General features: G+C 37.3%; 1 protein-coding gene across 1 annotated transcript in view; it reads left to right on the top strand.

Annotated features, from left to right (window-relative positions):
* MDFIC (MyoD family inhibitor domain containing) overlaps positions 1-14,259 on the top strand; it is a 49,977-nt gene extending 35,718 nt beyond the window's left edge. The window contains exon 6 of the mRNA XM_046943766.1: positions 10,717-14,259. Within this exon, the coding sequence (XP_046799722.1) occupies positions 10,717-10,964 (248 nt within the window). The 3' untranslated portion in view covers positions 10,965-14,259. The remainder of the gene's footprint in view (positions 1-10,716) is intronic.
* Positions 14,260-16,577: the final 2,318 nt, after the last annotated feature.

Genomic DNA, 16,577 nt, shown 5'->3' with positions numbered 1-16,577 from the left:
GACCCACCTTGCAAACGTCTCTTGCTCTAAGTTTTCTGTTCATCAACACAAGTGAAACATAAGTTGTACTGTGCAATGATTAAGGTGTATCCAGAGTATTGTGATATGCCAATAAAGGGAATAGTTGTTGAAAACAAGAGTTACTTTTGAAATGTATTTTGCTTTTCAGTTCTGTGCAGACATGTTTTAAATTTGTGTCTACACAGTGCATATATGCAATCCTTCTGACAGTTTCTTCAGTTTTTCAGTAATTTACCCTGTGAGGCTGTGTAGAGGAACTGTAGACTATGAGTAATAGTCTCAGTCAGGGACTCTGGCAATGGTCAGTTGACATTCAAAAAATAACACAAAGAACAAATCATAATGTAAAGAAAAATAATTTATCCATAATATAAAAAGAAATGCTTATGAATTTAAGAAGTGTTAACCCCTTATGAATACTTCTGGAAATCTATACTATAATCTATCTGTAGAAAAAAAAATAGATATAATGAGGTTACCTGTTCAAAGGAGCTTTATTACATTTAAAACAGTAATATATATGCTAGATGAGTGCATATAACTGTACAGTACTGGAAGAGTGCATTAACAAGTTCTCTGAATGAGGATTGCAAAGACACTCTTTCAAGATGATCAGTTACTTGAAACATAACTTCTACAACTTATTCATTCTGATTCTTTTGTGGGTAGGGGTATTTTTGTGAGCAGGTCTGCTTTCTTATCCAGTGGCATGGATCTGTAGAAACTGTTGAAAAGATTTACAGAAAGATGCAAAGGACAGGGAACAGTTTGAAAGCTTTTGTGATTTTCTTAGCAGCTTAACTTTTCTTTAACTTGTGCCATATTAACTTCACAAGCCAAGTGAAGTGTTGAAGAGCTGCTGGGTTTGCTTCTCTGCGCTCTGATTCACTTCACTTCGCTCTACCCATTTTTTCTTTGAAACACATTCCATGTGTTTTTACTTCATCTACCCTTCCCAGAAGATACCCTGAGTCCTCTGCACTATTGGCAATCAGGAAGATAACTGATTTTATTAAGTAAATAAAAGTGGCCAGAGAGAAAAATTCAGTATGGAGTGCTACTCCCCACCAAAATCCCCTAAGTTAACAACTTATTAATTGTTCCATCTGCAAGCTCCACTTGTATGGCACATTATATCTCGTGAGTTTTAGGAATTGAAGTTGTATTGGAAATGCTTAAGATGTGAAAGACAATTTGGTAGCAATCGTACAGAAGCTTAATTCTGTCTTTTTAAATGAGGATGTAGTCTATGGAGTCAAATCATCATACCAGGGTATGCTATTTAGAAACACTTTCACACACAGTGAGGCTTAGGAGGATGTAAGTGTACTCAGTAGCTCTGCTCTTCCTCTGCATCTGTTATTAATCCATATTGTCCCTGAAGAAATCTTACTGAACTCCATGACTTACACTACCAAAAAAAAAACCAAAACCAAAACCCAAAACCCCATAGCAAAAGAATTATGAAATAGGAGTCTCTCTCTCTATTAAAAAAAAAAAACCAACAAAACAACAATTTCTAAACACTTTCAGTTCTAGAAAATTTTCAAAGGGACTGGATAGACTTTGCTGCATGTTGGGAATAAAAGTTGCTGGTTTTTTTTTTTTTGTTTTGTTTTTGTTTTGTTTTGTTTTGTTTTGTTTTAATTCTGAGAAGTATTAATAATACTTAAAATCATTTGTATTGGAGGTGTTGCATTTCTTCCAAAGCTGTGTTCTTGTTCTGCAGACTATTGGCAAAGTGCATTGTCATTCCTGCACCTAGTATGCATAGCACAGAGAAACCTTGGAAAACTGAAAAAACTAATTGAAAAGGAGTTGAAAAAAGTCTAGCTGCTGTATTTAGAAGCCTGTGTTTATCTGTAGAAAAGGAGAGAACAAACTCTTTTCTGCCCGAAGCAACTTGAAGAGGGAAGGAAGTCTAAAGGAGACAGCAGTGAGGTAGATTTAGGGGTTAGGAAATGAAGTTAGTAACTGAGTACATACATGATGGAAGGTAAATAATAATGACATACTTAGGGTTGCAGAAGGAAAGAGAAGAAGCTGGACAGTGGGAGGGATGGAACTAGAACTTACTGTGATGGAAAGGAGCAATAAAATGAGTTAGACACTAATTATTTTGTTAAATAAAAAACAACCTTTTCTACCAGAAACGTATGAAGCTTCATTATATGTTGTGTGTTTTTGTTTTTTTTTAAAAACAAAATGCAATTTTGCAAATGAGAAAGCAATTGTTGATAAAAGTAAGTAAGTAAATGATGTACTGAGGGAATACTGGTTTTGAAATTGAGCTCTCGCTTGTGGTCAGGTTGCTGTGACCACGCAAGTCTACTAGTCACTATATTTGTTACGGCAGTTACCACAACTCTTAACAGCTTGTCAGAACCTGAGTTTAGGGTGATGCTCCTCATAGTCAAGGTCATACACAGTTACTGTGCTCCTCTGGAAAGGCAGCTTGTTAAACTAGGATGAGCAGATCGTGAACTGATTCCTTTATATACAGTAGATTTTACTTAATTTCTTCCCAGGCCATCTAAACCAGGAAGGCAGGAGAAAGCATCTTCTTCCCAAGTTCTGTTTTTTTTACAAAGAAAGTTTATAGGAAGTGAGATAAGCCTGGTTGCAGGAGAGAGACGGATATAGAAGAGTCTTCTGGACTGCGTATCCTGTGTAACCTGCATGAGAGATGCAGTAAGCAATCACACCCAGTGGGTGTTTTTTTCTTGAAATCAGAAGTTGAAAACTCTTCAGGGTGTGTTTGGATGTAACAGTTTTTCTTCAATTTAGTATAAGCTTCATCATCTGCTTTAGATGTTGGAAGTGATGAGCCCAATTTGACTTGTGTTGCTGACTACACTAATTAAAATATCCAGTGTGATACTGATATCTTAACTGAAAATAAATCCAGCAGACAGACTTGTAGCTGCAGTTTTAAGAGCCAATGCATATATACAGAAAGTACTGAGTAGTTGTCTTAGCAGGATAACAGACTTCTCTATTTGAAGTAGTGGATCTTGTTTTGGTTTATATAACTTCATATAAACTGACATCGTGTTCAGTCAACTTCCCTTTCCTTTTGGGTGTATGATTTTGAATAGGATTTTTTTTTTTTCTCTCAAATGCAGTAGTTTTTTTATATACTGTTCTGTCTCTGGGTTGGTATCACAGATAGCCTATATTGCAGAAATATCTACTGGCCATTAAAGTGTCTCCTTTCTTCTTTTCTTTTCCTTCAACTCCTTCCATTTTCCCTCTTCTCATTTCTCTCTTTCTCTCTTTCTTACATACACTTCTGAAATCCATCCCACCAGCATTTAGGCAGCTACTTAGTTAATGTCTTTCTAACCTCCTGTGCCAAAATTTCTAATGTTATCTTTTGGAACTTGATGTAATCTGGAGCTCTGCCTGAGTACTTTGCTATTTCTAATAGTATTTTTGTTAGACTAGGTTATGGCAGAAGGCAGTTGTCAGTCAGTGTGCAAATAACATCAAATAGTCAAAACTGTAATTTTTAAGAAGATATTTTGAAAAGTGGTGTATTTTAAGTGTGGTTTATATTTTGTTTGTGTAGAAATCTTGGCAGGTGATTTACACATTGTGCTAAATGAGCAAGTGGAACACAGGGCCTGTAATGAAGAAAGGTCTTTCCACAGCATCTATTTTATAAGGTCACAGTCCAGCTGGCATCTGACTAGTCTCAGTATTTGCCATGATGAGCAATGGGAATGAAAGTTGCAGATTCAAAGGAAGCCTTAGGTATTGGAAATTTGCATGTTTCATAGTATGTTTACCAGCTGGATCATTTTTCTTCTGAGGTTATGGCTATATTAAGAGTTTAAAATATAGGCTTTGATGAAAGTTTCCATTTGTGTTGTAATGTAATTTAAGCATTCAGGCAATGTTTTAATTTTCTTGATCAAGAAAGATGATCGTTTTATATTGTAAAATGCTGAAATATCACCTATTATAATGTATAACTTTCTGTCCCCCATGTAAATAATTGTGGCTCTGTTATCCAGGGGTAGCTGTACTCCACATGACACATTGGTTTGCTCTCTCCGGATTTCTTATTTTCATTTCACAGTTTTACTGCGTGTAGTGAATTTTCTGAAAGGGGATGGTTAGCAGAAGCTGCACAGAATCTGCATATATTGTGGGCACAGTTTTGCACGTGCACACATGCTGCCAAGCTGACATCCCAGTCTGGGTAGCACATACCTCCTACAAACCTGGGCTAGGGGTGCTTCTCCGTGGCTCACTCCTGTTGGTAGCCGAGTGCTGCGCTGCTCTGGCCAGGGCTGTTATCCCTCGCAGTGGGTTATCCCTGCGTGTGGGTTATCCTAGACTGTGCTGGCAGCAGGAAGCCCACCGTGCCTGCTGGGGCTTCTGTTCAGGGCGCTGCAGGGGCTTGGCGCGATCCCCCGCTGAGGACCTCAGCCGGCACTTTGATTGTGGTTTTGCCCTTTCTTGATTCTTGCTGTGAGACAGCGGAGTGCCTGGAGATTTGTTTTGAGTTGTCTGAACTCAGTGGATATAGTTAGTAAAAAGCTGACCAAGGTCACCGTTCTGTAAGTGAGCTTATTTACCATTGCAGACAGGGAAACCTTTTATCGCATGTGACCTGCCTGCTTGGAATGAAAGCGTATTGGGTCAGTTTGTGAGAGGTTAGTGTCAAACGTTACAAAAGCAGCACAGATCAGCCTGCCTGTGTGTTTCTCTGTACACATTTTTCAGTTTAACTTCTGCAGATCTTGTACAGTTTAGATGATCTCTTAAAATCTTTCTTTTCCAGTTTCTTAACTGGAACTGCACCTTTTAATAAAAATGAAGTTGAGGGGATAAAAAGGAAGCTGAAATTAAGGAAAAGTATTTAATGTAAATTAGATATCAGAGCAACGTGTACACAGATATTTTAGAAATAAATAACGTTGTATGTACTTGCACAGATGTTTGAAGACAGGCACTGACAAAAATTATAGTTGTTTTACTGCTAATATTGCTTCTTTCCCCTAACAGAACATAACTTTGTAACTGGGATGAGACGTTGGGGTCTGTGAGCTTTGAGTATCAGTGGATAAACAGTTTTCACAGACTCAGAATCACAGAATCATTGTGTTGGTTGCATCAAGATAAGTGTCGCCAGCAGGTTGAGGGAGGTGATTCTGCTCCTCTACTCTGCTCTTGTGAAACCCCACCTGGAGCACTGCCCCCAGCACAAGAGGGACACGGAGCTGTTCGAGTGGGTCCAGAGGCAGGTCATGAAGATGATCAGAGGGCTGGAACACCTCCCCTGTCAGGACAGGCTGAGGGAGTTGGGGCTTTTCATCCCGAAGGAGAGAAAGCTCGGGGGGGACCTTATAGCGGCCTTCCAGTTCCCGAAGGGGTCCTACAGGAAAGCTGGGGAGGGACTTGTTGTAAGGACAGGTAGTGACAAAATGAGGGGAAATGGCTTTAAACTACAAGAGGGTAGATTTAGACTAGATATTAGGAAGAAATTCTTTACTGTGAGGGTGGTGAGGCACTGGGACAGGTTGCCCAGGGTGTGCTGGAGGTGTTCAAGGCCAGGCTGGTTGGGACTTTGAGCAACCTGGTCTAGAAAGAGGTGTCCCTGCCTAGAGCACAGGGTTGGAACTAGATGTTCTTAAAGGTCCCTTCCAGCCCAAACCATTCTGTGATCATAGGAGATCATCTAGACCCATACCCTGCTAAATCAGGTTCCCTACAGTAGGTTGCACAGGAAAGTGTCCTGGTGGTTTTGAATATTTCCAGAGAAGCAAATTACACAGCCGGTCTGGGCAGCCTGTTCCAGTGCTCCATCATCCTTACAGAAAATAAGTTTTTCCTCATGTTCACATAGAACTTCTTGTGTTCCAGTTTGTGTCTATTGCCCCTTGTTCTGTTAATGGCTACCACTGAAAAGAGCCTGACTCCGTCTACTTGCCTCCCACCCGTCAGTATTTATAAACATTAATCAGATCTCCCCTCAGCCCTTTCTTTTGGAGGATGAACAGCCCCAGACCTCTCAGCCTTTCTTCTCATAAGGAGGTGTTACAGGCCCCTCATCATCTTTTGTGGTCCTCCACTTGACTCCCTGTAGAAGTTCCCTGTCTTTTTTGAACCAGTGAGCCCAGACCTGAACACAGTGCTCCAGATGTGGCCTCACCAGGGCAGAGTAAAGGGGCAGGATCACCTCCCTTGACCTGCTGGCCACATTTTTTGTAATGAGCCCCAGGATACTGTTGGTCGTCTTGGCCACGAGGGCACACTGCTGGCTCAAGGTCAGATTTTAAGATGCTAGTCTGGATATTATCTGATATGTGTAGCGCATTTAAAGTATCTGTTATTTGTAACGTACATGCTCTTGCGCTCCAGCACAAAGTAGCTGGAATTTCATCTGTGATCTAAGCAACAACAGCTTGACTGAGTGTGTTGAGATTCTGTTTGCCTTCGCATTGTTTAAAGTTCCCTAACAAATCTGTCACTTTTGGAGATGTGCCAGAGTACTAAGGAAACAGCTTTACTTACATCTGTATATGAAAATGCCTCATGGAATGACTCTTTTAATTTGGGTCTTACTTTCATCCAATTCAAAATGAAAAGATAACTCTGGATGAACTTGTGTATCTGAAAGTGGATCTGCTTTTTTCCCTTTACTGTGGATTGGTCTAGTGAGAGATACTCTCTCAGCTGACAGACCAAGCCTAACATAATTTATGCCATTCAGCAGAGCCTTTGGAGCTTGAGTGTTAGTCAACAAATGTGATACAGTGTTTTGATGAAATCATAAATGCATTTGATAAAAGAGCAAAAGCAGACATATCCTTTTCTAAAGTGCAAAATATACCTCTGTGCAGTGTTTAACACCCCACATCCATATTCTTGTGTAGCATTCATGTGTAGTGCAGTACTTCAGTGTTAATTAGAGAAAAGTGTGATAGAAGAATTGAAAAGCAATGGAAATTTGAGCTTGTTACAGTTTAGTTTGTAAGTCATGAGGAAAGTCTTATCTTCATTAATGGATTTATATAACGAGAAACAGACTGAGTTCTCTCTCTTTGAAAGTATTTAGGTGAAAACTTGTATTTCAAGAAACTGTTAAGTTTCTGTAAGTTAGCTGTTCAGCAGCTGTGCTGTATCATCAACAGCAAGGCACATGGAGTCTAGTCCTTGGTAAATGGACACCCCTGATTCTTATTTGCACAACTATATCTAATGGAAAAAGAAGAATGAAAACAAGACTAGTTATAAAAATAAAAAAAATTAAAAAACTTAGCCTTTTAAAGTAACGTAGGTATTGCATCATGACTGATATTGCCTTATCATTTATTGAGCAGAAAAGACTAAAATATGTTCAGAGTTTCTGGAAAATGTGTTACCAGGTTTTAAGAACATCAAATTTACTGTTTTACATTGTATTTTATTTCCCAACTAAAATAAATGAAGTTTAATTCCAGTTTAATTCCAGTTTGAATGAAGTGTTCCACTTCTCCCTCATCTACAGAAACTGTTACGATTTTCATGTAGTAAGGTCAAAGAATGGAAGTTAAGTACAGTCTTAATGTGTTAAAATAGTTGGAACCAGACAAGAATTACCAGGGTGTGCAAGTACTAAAGTATATTTTAGTTGTCCCCAGTGTGGTACTGATATACCTGTGATTATCTCTTTGGGAGTGAGTATTTTATAGTATCTTCTTCATGGCCATGTCTCTTTGGCAATGGCACACCACTACAGCAACCAAAGAAGGCATTTTAAACCATATGAATTCTTAGGAACTGACAGTTTGGAGTATGAGTAGGGTACTAGAGAAGAATGTGTGAGTTTTGTGTAATATGTTAATATGTTATGAAACCTTAAGGTCTCATATCAGTGCTGTTACAAAAACCACTCTGATATCTTTTCACCTTATTAGTAATTATATCAGTAGATGAGAAGCTAAGATGTAGGTTTCATACATGGAAGAAATTCTTTAAGTCATCTACCCAGAAAGAAAGGTATTGCAGATGTATGGAGTTATGATTCTGAATTTAGCTGGTTACTTAGGGCTAGGTAAGAGCTTGCTTTGTCATGTGCTTAATAATTGCTGCATGGTTAGCTATTAAAAGCCAATACCATGAAGAATATAAAAGCATGATTATTTAAATTTTGTTATTGAAATGTGGATCAAAGTTTATTTTCACTGTAAAAGTGAAGACTGAGGAGACCAACAAAAGGTATCTTAACTTCATGTTAATAAATGCTTGTGCACTTTCAGAAAAATTGTTAGGTAAAGATGAATTTTACAATCCTGGCACAAGGAAATCAAAATAAACAGTAGGAAAATACTCTTACAGTGTTTCAGTCAGTAAAGAAGAGGTGGAAAGAAAGACTTACAGGGATTGCATCATAGCACTAAAGACAAAAAATTGTTATTTGTGTCCGCTGTTATGTTGGAACTATCATCATTTAAATCAGCATGGCCTCCCCTTGTCGGTATTGACTTAGTGTGAAGATTTTTTTGTATTTCAGGGAAAATATATTTTGGGTCCAGAATGTGCTTCTGTTTTAACTTATGTATTGCCTCTCTTGTCAAGTAATAAATAGCTATGTTAGAATTTGTGTGGAAGTTCATTTCTCACCCTGCAATTTTATATAGCCCTATATGAAGCAGACATGATGACATAATTTATTTGGGTGTCTTATTTTCAATACGGATACTCAGAAAGTTTTATTGAGGTGTTTTATTTAATATATTTGTAGTTGAAAATCTGTTATATTAGCTTCTTGCAGCTGTGTTTTAAAGATGCAAAACAGTAGATATCTCAGTTCCTCAAATATGAAAGCTTCTTAGATACAACTCTTGGCTTATTTATCTTTCTTCTTCCCATTAAAAGAAAATCTGAAAGGAGATTGTACCTGAACAAATTTAAAACCATCTCCATGACAACCAACTAATTAATTGCCATTGGTATGGCTTTGGTCCTCTTCAGTGAACTGATACTCCCCAGCTTTTTTTCACGTTTCTTCTGGGTTTTCTGTGAAGGTCATTTATTTAGTGACAGCATACACTTAGAAAAAGCAGCCTTACAGTACAGGCAACAACTTTCTTTAAAAATAGCTCAGTCTTACCTGTGTTTTCCTCCCAATTTTACTTCCTGCACAGTAACGTGAGTTTTGTGACAGGGTTCTTTCTTCTTGCTTTTCATTTCTTTTGATTGTTTGCATTCATTATCTATATAGTGACTGTGACAACCCTGCAGTACAGGCATTCTCCAGCTAAGTTTGGATACTACTGTAGTAATGAAGAGAAATTCATCTGCAGCACCGTGGTGGTAGTGTGGGCTAAGAGCTAAGGTAGTTAATTTCATTCTTGGAAAAGACTTTCTAAATGATGTTGAACTGTGAACTGCATTTCTCTATTTGTGCATGCTGGTGTAAACTCAGCTGTACAGTGTCTGGCCATCAAAGTTTCTGCAATCAATCAAGATAGTAACGTGATCATTTTGGATACTATAAATGTTTTGGAGTCTTGATATTACTATTGGAACCAATTGCAAACTTTCCATTACGATAACAGGCTCTAGTCTATGAATTTTAAGAAGATTCTGTACTTGCTCAGAATAAATGTCCATATAGCTCAATATCGTGTCCGTGCTAATGGTTTCTTGTAGCAGATACTTGTGATGAACTTTAGGGACAGAAAGAGAATGAGCTGGTGAAGGATATTTTCCCCAGAATACCTTCCCAATATTCAGTAGTTAGTGACTAAAGGAGTTAAAAGCTTGCAAGCTGTAAAATGAAGAATGAAAGTTCAGGCTAGAAAAGAACAATATTTTTCAAGCTGAACATTTTGTGTATTTTTAAGTTTCAGTTTTCTGTCTGGACTGGCTGTTCACTACCTCTTAGAATCTTCGTAGATAGTACATGTTTGCTATGGGAGGACATACTATCCTTACCGTTAGTTGAATGGTCTCACTTGAAGCGTTGTGGGCAACAGCTCAGTGTTGAGGTGGACACCAGTGATGAGTAGTATGCCTCAAGGAACAGTGTTGGGACCAGCACGGTTTAACATCTTTGTTGGTGACCTGGACAGTGGGGATTGTGCATGCCCTCTGCAAGTTTGTGAACCACACCAAGCTGCGTGGTGCTGTCAACACACTGGAGGGAAAGGATACCATCCATAGGGACTTCGACAGTATCAAGAAGTGGGCCCATGTGAACAACATGCCATTCGAAAAGGCCGAGTACAAGGTTCTGCAGCTGGGTTTGTGTCTAGTCAATGTATGAGTTGTTTGAAGCTGTTCTGTAAATTTGTTTGTTGGGTGTCAGATTTTTTACTGACAATTTGTGGAATACTTCTGCAGTTATCTCAGGTAACTTATTAATACTTGCGAGAGATGCATTTTGACATTCAGTTATTGTTATCAACTCTCTTGAAACAAAGTAAAACATTAAAAGGATTGACAAGAAATTGTGTAGAAAAAGGAAACTTGCACCAAAACTGGTAGTGAATTGGAGACCTAAGGCTGCTTAAGTGACCTTGAAGATAGGAAACATATTTTTTATGATACTGGCTTATGTCTATTCTGAATCATTGTCTTTCAACTACTTATCTGACACTGTGATATATGTACACTTAAAATGACATACTAATGCTTTTTTTTTTATTCCCTTTTCTCTTTAATATGTGATGTTCTACTGAACTGATACACGTGAAGATTGCTGTGTTCACTGTATCCTGGCTTGCTTGTTCTGTGAATTTCTCACCCTCTGTAACATTGTTCTGGGACAAGCATCCTGTGGCATCTGCACATCGGAGGCCTGCTGCTGTTGCTGTGGGGACGAGATGGGGGATGACTGTAACTGCCCATGTGATATGGACTGTGGCATAATGGACGCATGTTGTGAATCTTCAGATTGCTTGGAGATCTGCATGGAATGCTGTGGGATCTGCTTTCCATCCTGAAATACTTATCTTTTCCTAGTTTTTCCTCTTAAAAACTGGAGAAAGCTTTTCTTAAAATACATTTGAAGAAAGACAAGGTAAGATTTTCACACAACCAACTGGTATTGCACTGCTCATTCCTGATATATAAATATTTTTTTTAAGCAATCCTCAAGTCTGTATTCTAACACAAATTGTATAGTTTTGTATGTGAATCTCAAGCTACATTCCAGCTTCTTTTTGGCTTTGCAAATGGAAGATTTTATTGAAACTGAACTATCGGCCTGCTGCTGCAGGTGATATATGACAGCAGAGTTGCCATTTGAATGTAGTGACAGATTTTGGTCAGAGAAGAGACTACAGGGCAAAGCCTTAAGTACTTGTCTTTACCTTCTTCTAATATTTAAATGCTCAAGTGGCTTCATATATAACATTCCTTTACAGGAGTTCTTAAGTTCTTTTTTCAATCTCTTTAGGGGTTGAAAACAGCCTATAATTTTAACCTAAGTTAAATTCTCAGCACCAGTAATCTACTGTTGATTTTGCTACCGACATCACATTGACAGTGTTTCTTTTGTTTTGACTATCTCATTGGTTTGAGAGAGATTCTTCATATTTTCCATTGTTGGTAATACATGAAGATTTGGCAAACTAAAGTAAATGTAGGTTTTGCCATCTATTAGAATACTAGGTTTTTGTTGCTGTCAGTGAAGACAGAATAAAGAACTTGCATTTTACTTCAGTACTAATATTACTTGAAATGCATTTTTTTAGAAAGAGACGTTGGAAATTTATGTAGACATGAAATATATCCTTACACTAACAAACTAATAGTCTAATAAATCTTTAAAATTTGGCTATAAAAAGGAAATTATCAAAAGTTTACTCGAGAGTCAAAACATAAATGATCCTGTCAGTTTTTGTTGTTTTACAGATAGTGTTGCATAATTTAATATTTATTTCTTCACTGTGTGGGAAATATCCATAGAGGATAGTGCCATTGAAAAACGGTGTAAAGGCTAAATTAATACTGAATCAGTCAAGGAATTCTGTTGTCATATGCAAAAAGAAATTACAGTATTCTTATGTATGTTTTAAGTGTTACTTAAAAAGAAGCTGTGTAGAAAATGGATATTTTAGAAACGTATATCCTTTTGAAAAAGGAATAACATGATCTGAAATGTTTGATAAGTTGGGATTTAGTTGGCAACTTTTTACCTATTACACCGTTAAGGTTTTCTAGTTAATACCTGTTTTTGTCATTGAAACTGTGAAATGAATTTGGTCCAACACATAAAGAAGTTTACGACATTCCCAGATTTAGGGAATAAAGGTACCCATTTCCTTTCCCATTTGCTAGTTTCTCCCCTCTACATCTGCAAACTATTAACTTTTCTGCACAAACCACCTGTACATCTTGACTTCACATAGTGTAACTTTCCTATCTACACTCCAGGTTTTCCATTTGTATATTACTGGATGTACTGGATGTAGTAAACTTGTTAAAAGGTCATCAGTAGCCAATACCTTAGTTCTGTTAAGTGAATTGACCCTTATTGTCTCTTTCCACTGTAGTGAATTCAGTTTATGTAAATGTGACAAACTAAACATTGCAGGAATGTGAAGCTGAGTCAACAAATTGTCTAACATTAACCCAAGCTTCTCCCTGTGAACACTGACTAGTAGTGCTTACTACTGCGAGTTATCACTGAAGGTAAAATAGCCAAATCCTCAACTATAATAGGAAGCTGGGAGGTGCCTTAACATCTGCAGTATTGTGGTATATTCTGGTGCAATGCAGTTTTACTCAGAAGGTGTCTTATCTATTTCTTGATTCATATTTTTTGGTTTTATTTCCCCCTGTATATTGGGCCAGATTCAGATCTATGTTGCATTAACTAAGTACATTTCCATTAATGTCAGAATTTTCCATTGGTGTAGCTCCAGTTAGGGAGCACAAAGGTATTATGGTAATAGGCAGGCTAATAAGCAATCATATAGTTAAATTGATAAATTCCCCGAGCTCAGAATCAGGCCCATGGGGCTCAATTATGACTCCTAAAAGTCTGAACCACATTGGGAAGGGGGAAGAGGTGCATTGGTTGAGTGGCAGTGCCTGGAGGCATTTTGCCTTTGTAAGGCATAATGCCTCTGGGGAAACTGGGGGCATCACGGTGAGCACTGGGACTTGATGCACCTTGGAAAAAGTGTAGACAGTGCTTCACCCATCGGAGGCCTATGGTTGACACAGTGGTGATGGGGACATGTTCTCTGGGGCTAGGTAGCAACACTAGCTGTCCTTCCTTGTGTCCTCATCACAGAGAGGTGAGTTATGGCTGTTTCTTGTCTGTTTGTGCTTCTGGAGGCGGGAAAAAGGACTTCCTGTCTCCTGTCCTTCTGGGATGTCTCTGCCTGAGCAGTTCCCGCTTTGTGTTTGGAAAACTGCACATTTGCATTTGAAGCTTTCAGTGAATACTGGATGTTAGTAAAAATTACTTCTACCACAGGTTAAGGTAGTTTAAAAATGTAAATGTCAATCCAGGGAGTCTTTTTTCTATGTAAAAATTCATACAGTTTACATAAGCCTTGTTTCTACTTACAGGAACTCAGATATTGTTTTGCTTAACTGAAATTATGAGATCCTGAGAAATGTATTTACTATTAAGAATTTATTTCCAGTTCTGTTAAAATACAAATTCTAGATACGAGAGCTCTGTTTATACATACATGCACGTGTACAAACACTCCTACACATGTGTACACATACACGCATATACATTACTTTTTCCCACTTCCTTTGTGAAATACTAAGAACTGAAAATGCTGTGTTTGTTTACCCTTACAGTGATTAGAAATAGCAAAGTATTACAGACAATTAAAAAAAAAATGAAACGTGGGATTTGTTTGTCATTTAAATGTAATCTGCTACTATTCGTCATAGAGATATTAGCACTTTTGTAAAATGTATCTTCGTAGCAGAGAATGTTAGTATGTAGTTTAAGGACTTTCTTTCTGTATTTATATTATTAAATTCTGTTTTGTAATTTTCACTCCATAGGCAATCTTATAAGCACCTTGTGTAATTAAAACAAGCAGAATTAGAAGGAGACAAATGTGAAAATATAGTTTAAGTAAAGTTAAAACATCAGAACTTAACTGTGTTTTATAACAGTTCTTGTGAAACTGTACAGTGTTTCAGTATATAGCTCTGCAAACTGGCCCATTTGAAAAAATGGTAACTTGCTTTTTGTATTTTATATTAACTGGATGTGCTATTCTCAAACACTATTTTGAAATAAAGATCTTTATTTTGAAACTTTGGGATATCTTCTGCTGAGTTATTGTTCTGAATAATAATTTTGTGTCTTATTTGTGCTTTTTCTGTTACAGCATTTGTTGAAGGCTTTGGCCTTCAAGTGCTTTGCACAGAGGGGTTGCTCATCTACACTTCGCACAGTGTAGATGAGCAGTCTTACAGGTGGATCTGTAACAGCTTGGGTGTTGGGTGGGTAACAGCATGACACTCCATGATACAGAACAGCAGTGGAACAGTTTATCATTAAGGGGCTACATTTATGTCTTAGTGTAATTAATAAATTAAATAGAACTCCAGTAATTACTAAATTTGATCAAAATGAGAATTATTTAAATACAGGCGCTGCAACAGTATTTGGTTTTCTAAAAACAAGCTGAATGTTTGGTTGGTTCATGTCAGTGTAAATAGATAATGATGAAGTGGCCTCTGTGGGCTATGAAATGGAAGGTTTATATATAATACCACTACTTTAAATTGAGGAAAATTTTTAAAATCAGTTTGTTTAAACTCAGATGGAGTAGACCATCTCATGTGTGACTTAAGCAGGTATTTCTTCATGTGGCTTAAGAGGATGAGAACAGGTTTATGCTACTTTAAAACTGCAGAAACAGTACTCATTTGCACTAATCTTCATACATCTGTTTTAAAGTCATTGAATGTTCTACTGTGTCTGTGTACACATGGGTTCTCAGAGGGTCTAAAATGAAAATACGTCTCTTAGAGATGTTTTCACAGGTAGCATGAGACAGAAATTCTGTGCTTGGGTGTATACCATAAGTTCTTGGTATTGAGACTATGCTGGAAACTTCTCATAGTAAATAATTGGACAAGTAGCACCACTTGAGACTTGCTGCAGTGTTATAGCCACTAGAACACTGTCTATAACACCTAATATTCCCTCCAGCTCTTCCCACAAAAAAAGGCTTTTATGAAAAGGGATCGTGATCAGCAGCGTAATGGAGCTTTTGAATGGTTCTATTTCAGCTACAGTACTCATGCTAAGAACTGCATGTTAAGTATGGTGAATCCTTCGGTGTAGTCTCTGAATGAAAAGCTTTTATCCCTGTTGCTGTTTTTTTAATCTTAATGGTTGCAATAAATGATGTGTATTCTTTGAGAACATTGCCATTTATATTGCTGTATTTCCACAGAAAAGCTCCTTTTATCAGCAGCCTAGTAACCTTGTGCAACACAATGTTGGTATCTGAAATCTTACTCTTAGACCCAGAATTAAATAAAAGATTTGAGAAATATATCTGTTTTCTTCTCTCTGTCTCTTGTTCTATGTGTGGATATGTACACCACATGTTGAAGGACTTAATGTTGATAGTGACAACAAAAGCTTTAGGCATTAATCTTACAGTATTATTTATAATCTTCTAAACCTTCTGCGAGTTTTCACTTACGAAGAGAACAATTCAACTTTACCTCAATTTTAGCATCAGGATATTGAAAAAGATCAATAAAAATAATACCCTGCACCCACTTCTGTGATGACCTCGTTCACTGTACTCAGTAAACTCAAATGTGGAGTTGATTGCTTCTACAGAATTCAACCTTCTCATAAGCACACGCTTATGCTATTTACCAATGATTTGATGCTAGTGACATAAAAGGATGGCCTTCCCCTCCTTCACAAACCTCTGATGTGATGGCCTATTTCTACTCTATATGGAATGTGAGAAATTTCTCTGAATTACCATTCTGCAAAACAGCAGGTGTTGAGTTTGATTAGGTGGTCTTAAGCTCTGTATAGGTTTTAGTATATCAGCTCACCTCTCTTGAAAATAATTTAATAGAACACTAGATACAATCCAGGTTGCCTCTTTTATGTATATATATTATAGCAATTGTTGTACATTACCATTCAGTACTCATAAAAATGTGATGTTAGATGAAAGATTGTATAGTACCTTTTTATACCTTTAATAGTATCTTAACTAATTTTCATTCTGATATGCATATGCTGTTTTAACTGACAAAATACTCCACTGTAATTGAAGCTCTTTATATCATCTCAGTGGTATGTAATTGGTGCCCAAGCACTATACAATTCCTCTTCAATCAGTGGCGTAAGCTTCTGCAATTTCTCTCATCTCCAAGTTGTTGCAAGAGTGACCACACAGTGAATATGCTGTACTCCAGTTTGTATGCCTCTCATATTACCAACTTCCTTTCACAGTAACTGTTTGTTTCTTTAACTTAATCACACTCTGTTTTTTGTTGTTGTGTATTTATTTTTTTAAAATATCATTTTTATTCAAAGAAGAGAAGAGAAAGGACGTTAATGAGATGGTAGGAAGATATTACGTTGTAAG

This window comes from Gallus gallus, chromosome 1 (assembly GCF_016699485.2).
Source record: "Gallus gallus isolate bGalGal1 chromosome 1, bGalGal1.mat.broiler.GRCg7b, whole genome shotgun sequence".
Classification (NCBI taxonomy): domain Eukaryota; kingdom Metazoa; phylum Chordata; class Aves; order Galliformes; family Phasianidae; genus Gallus; species Gallus gallus.
This window is presented reverse-complemented; position numbering and strand designations above follow the sequence as displayed.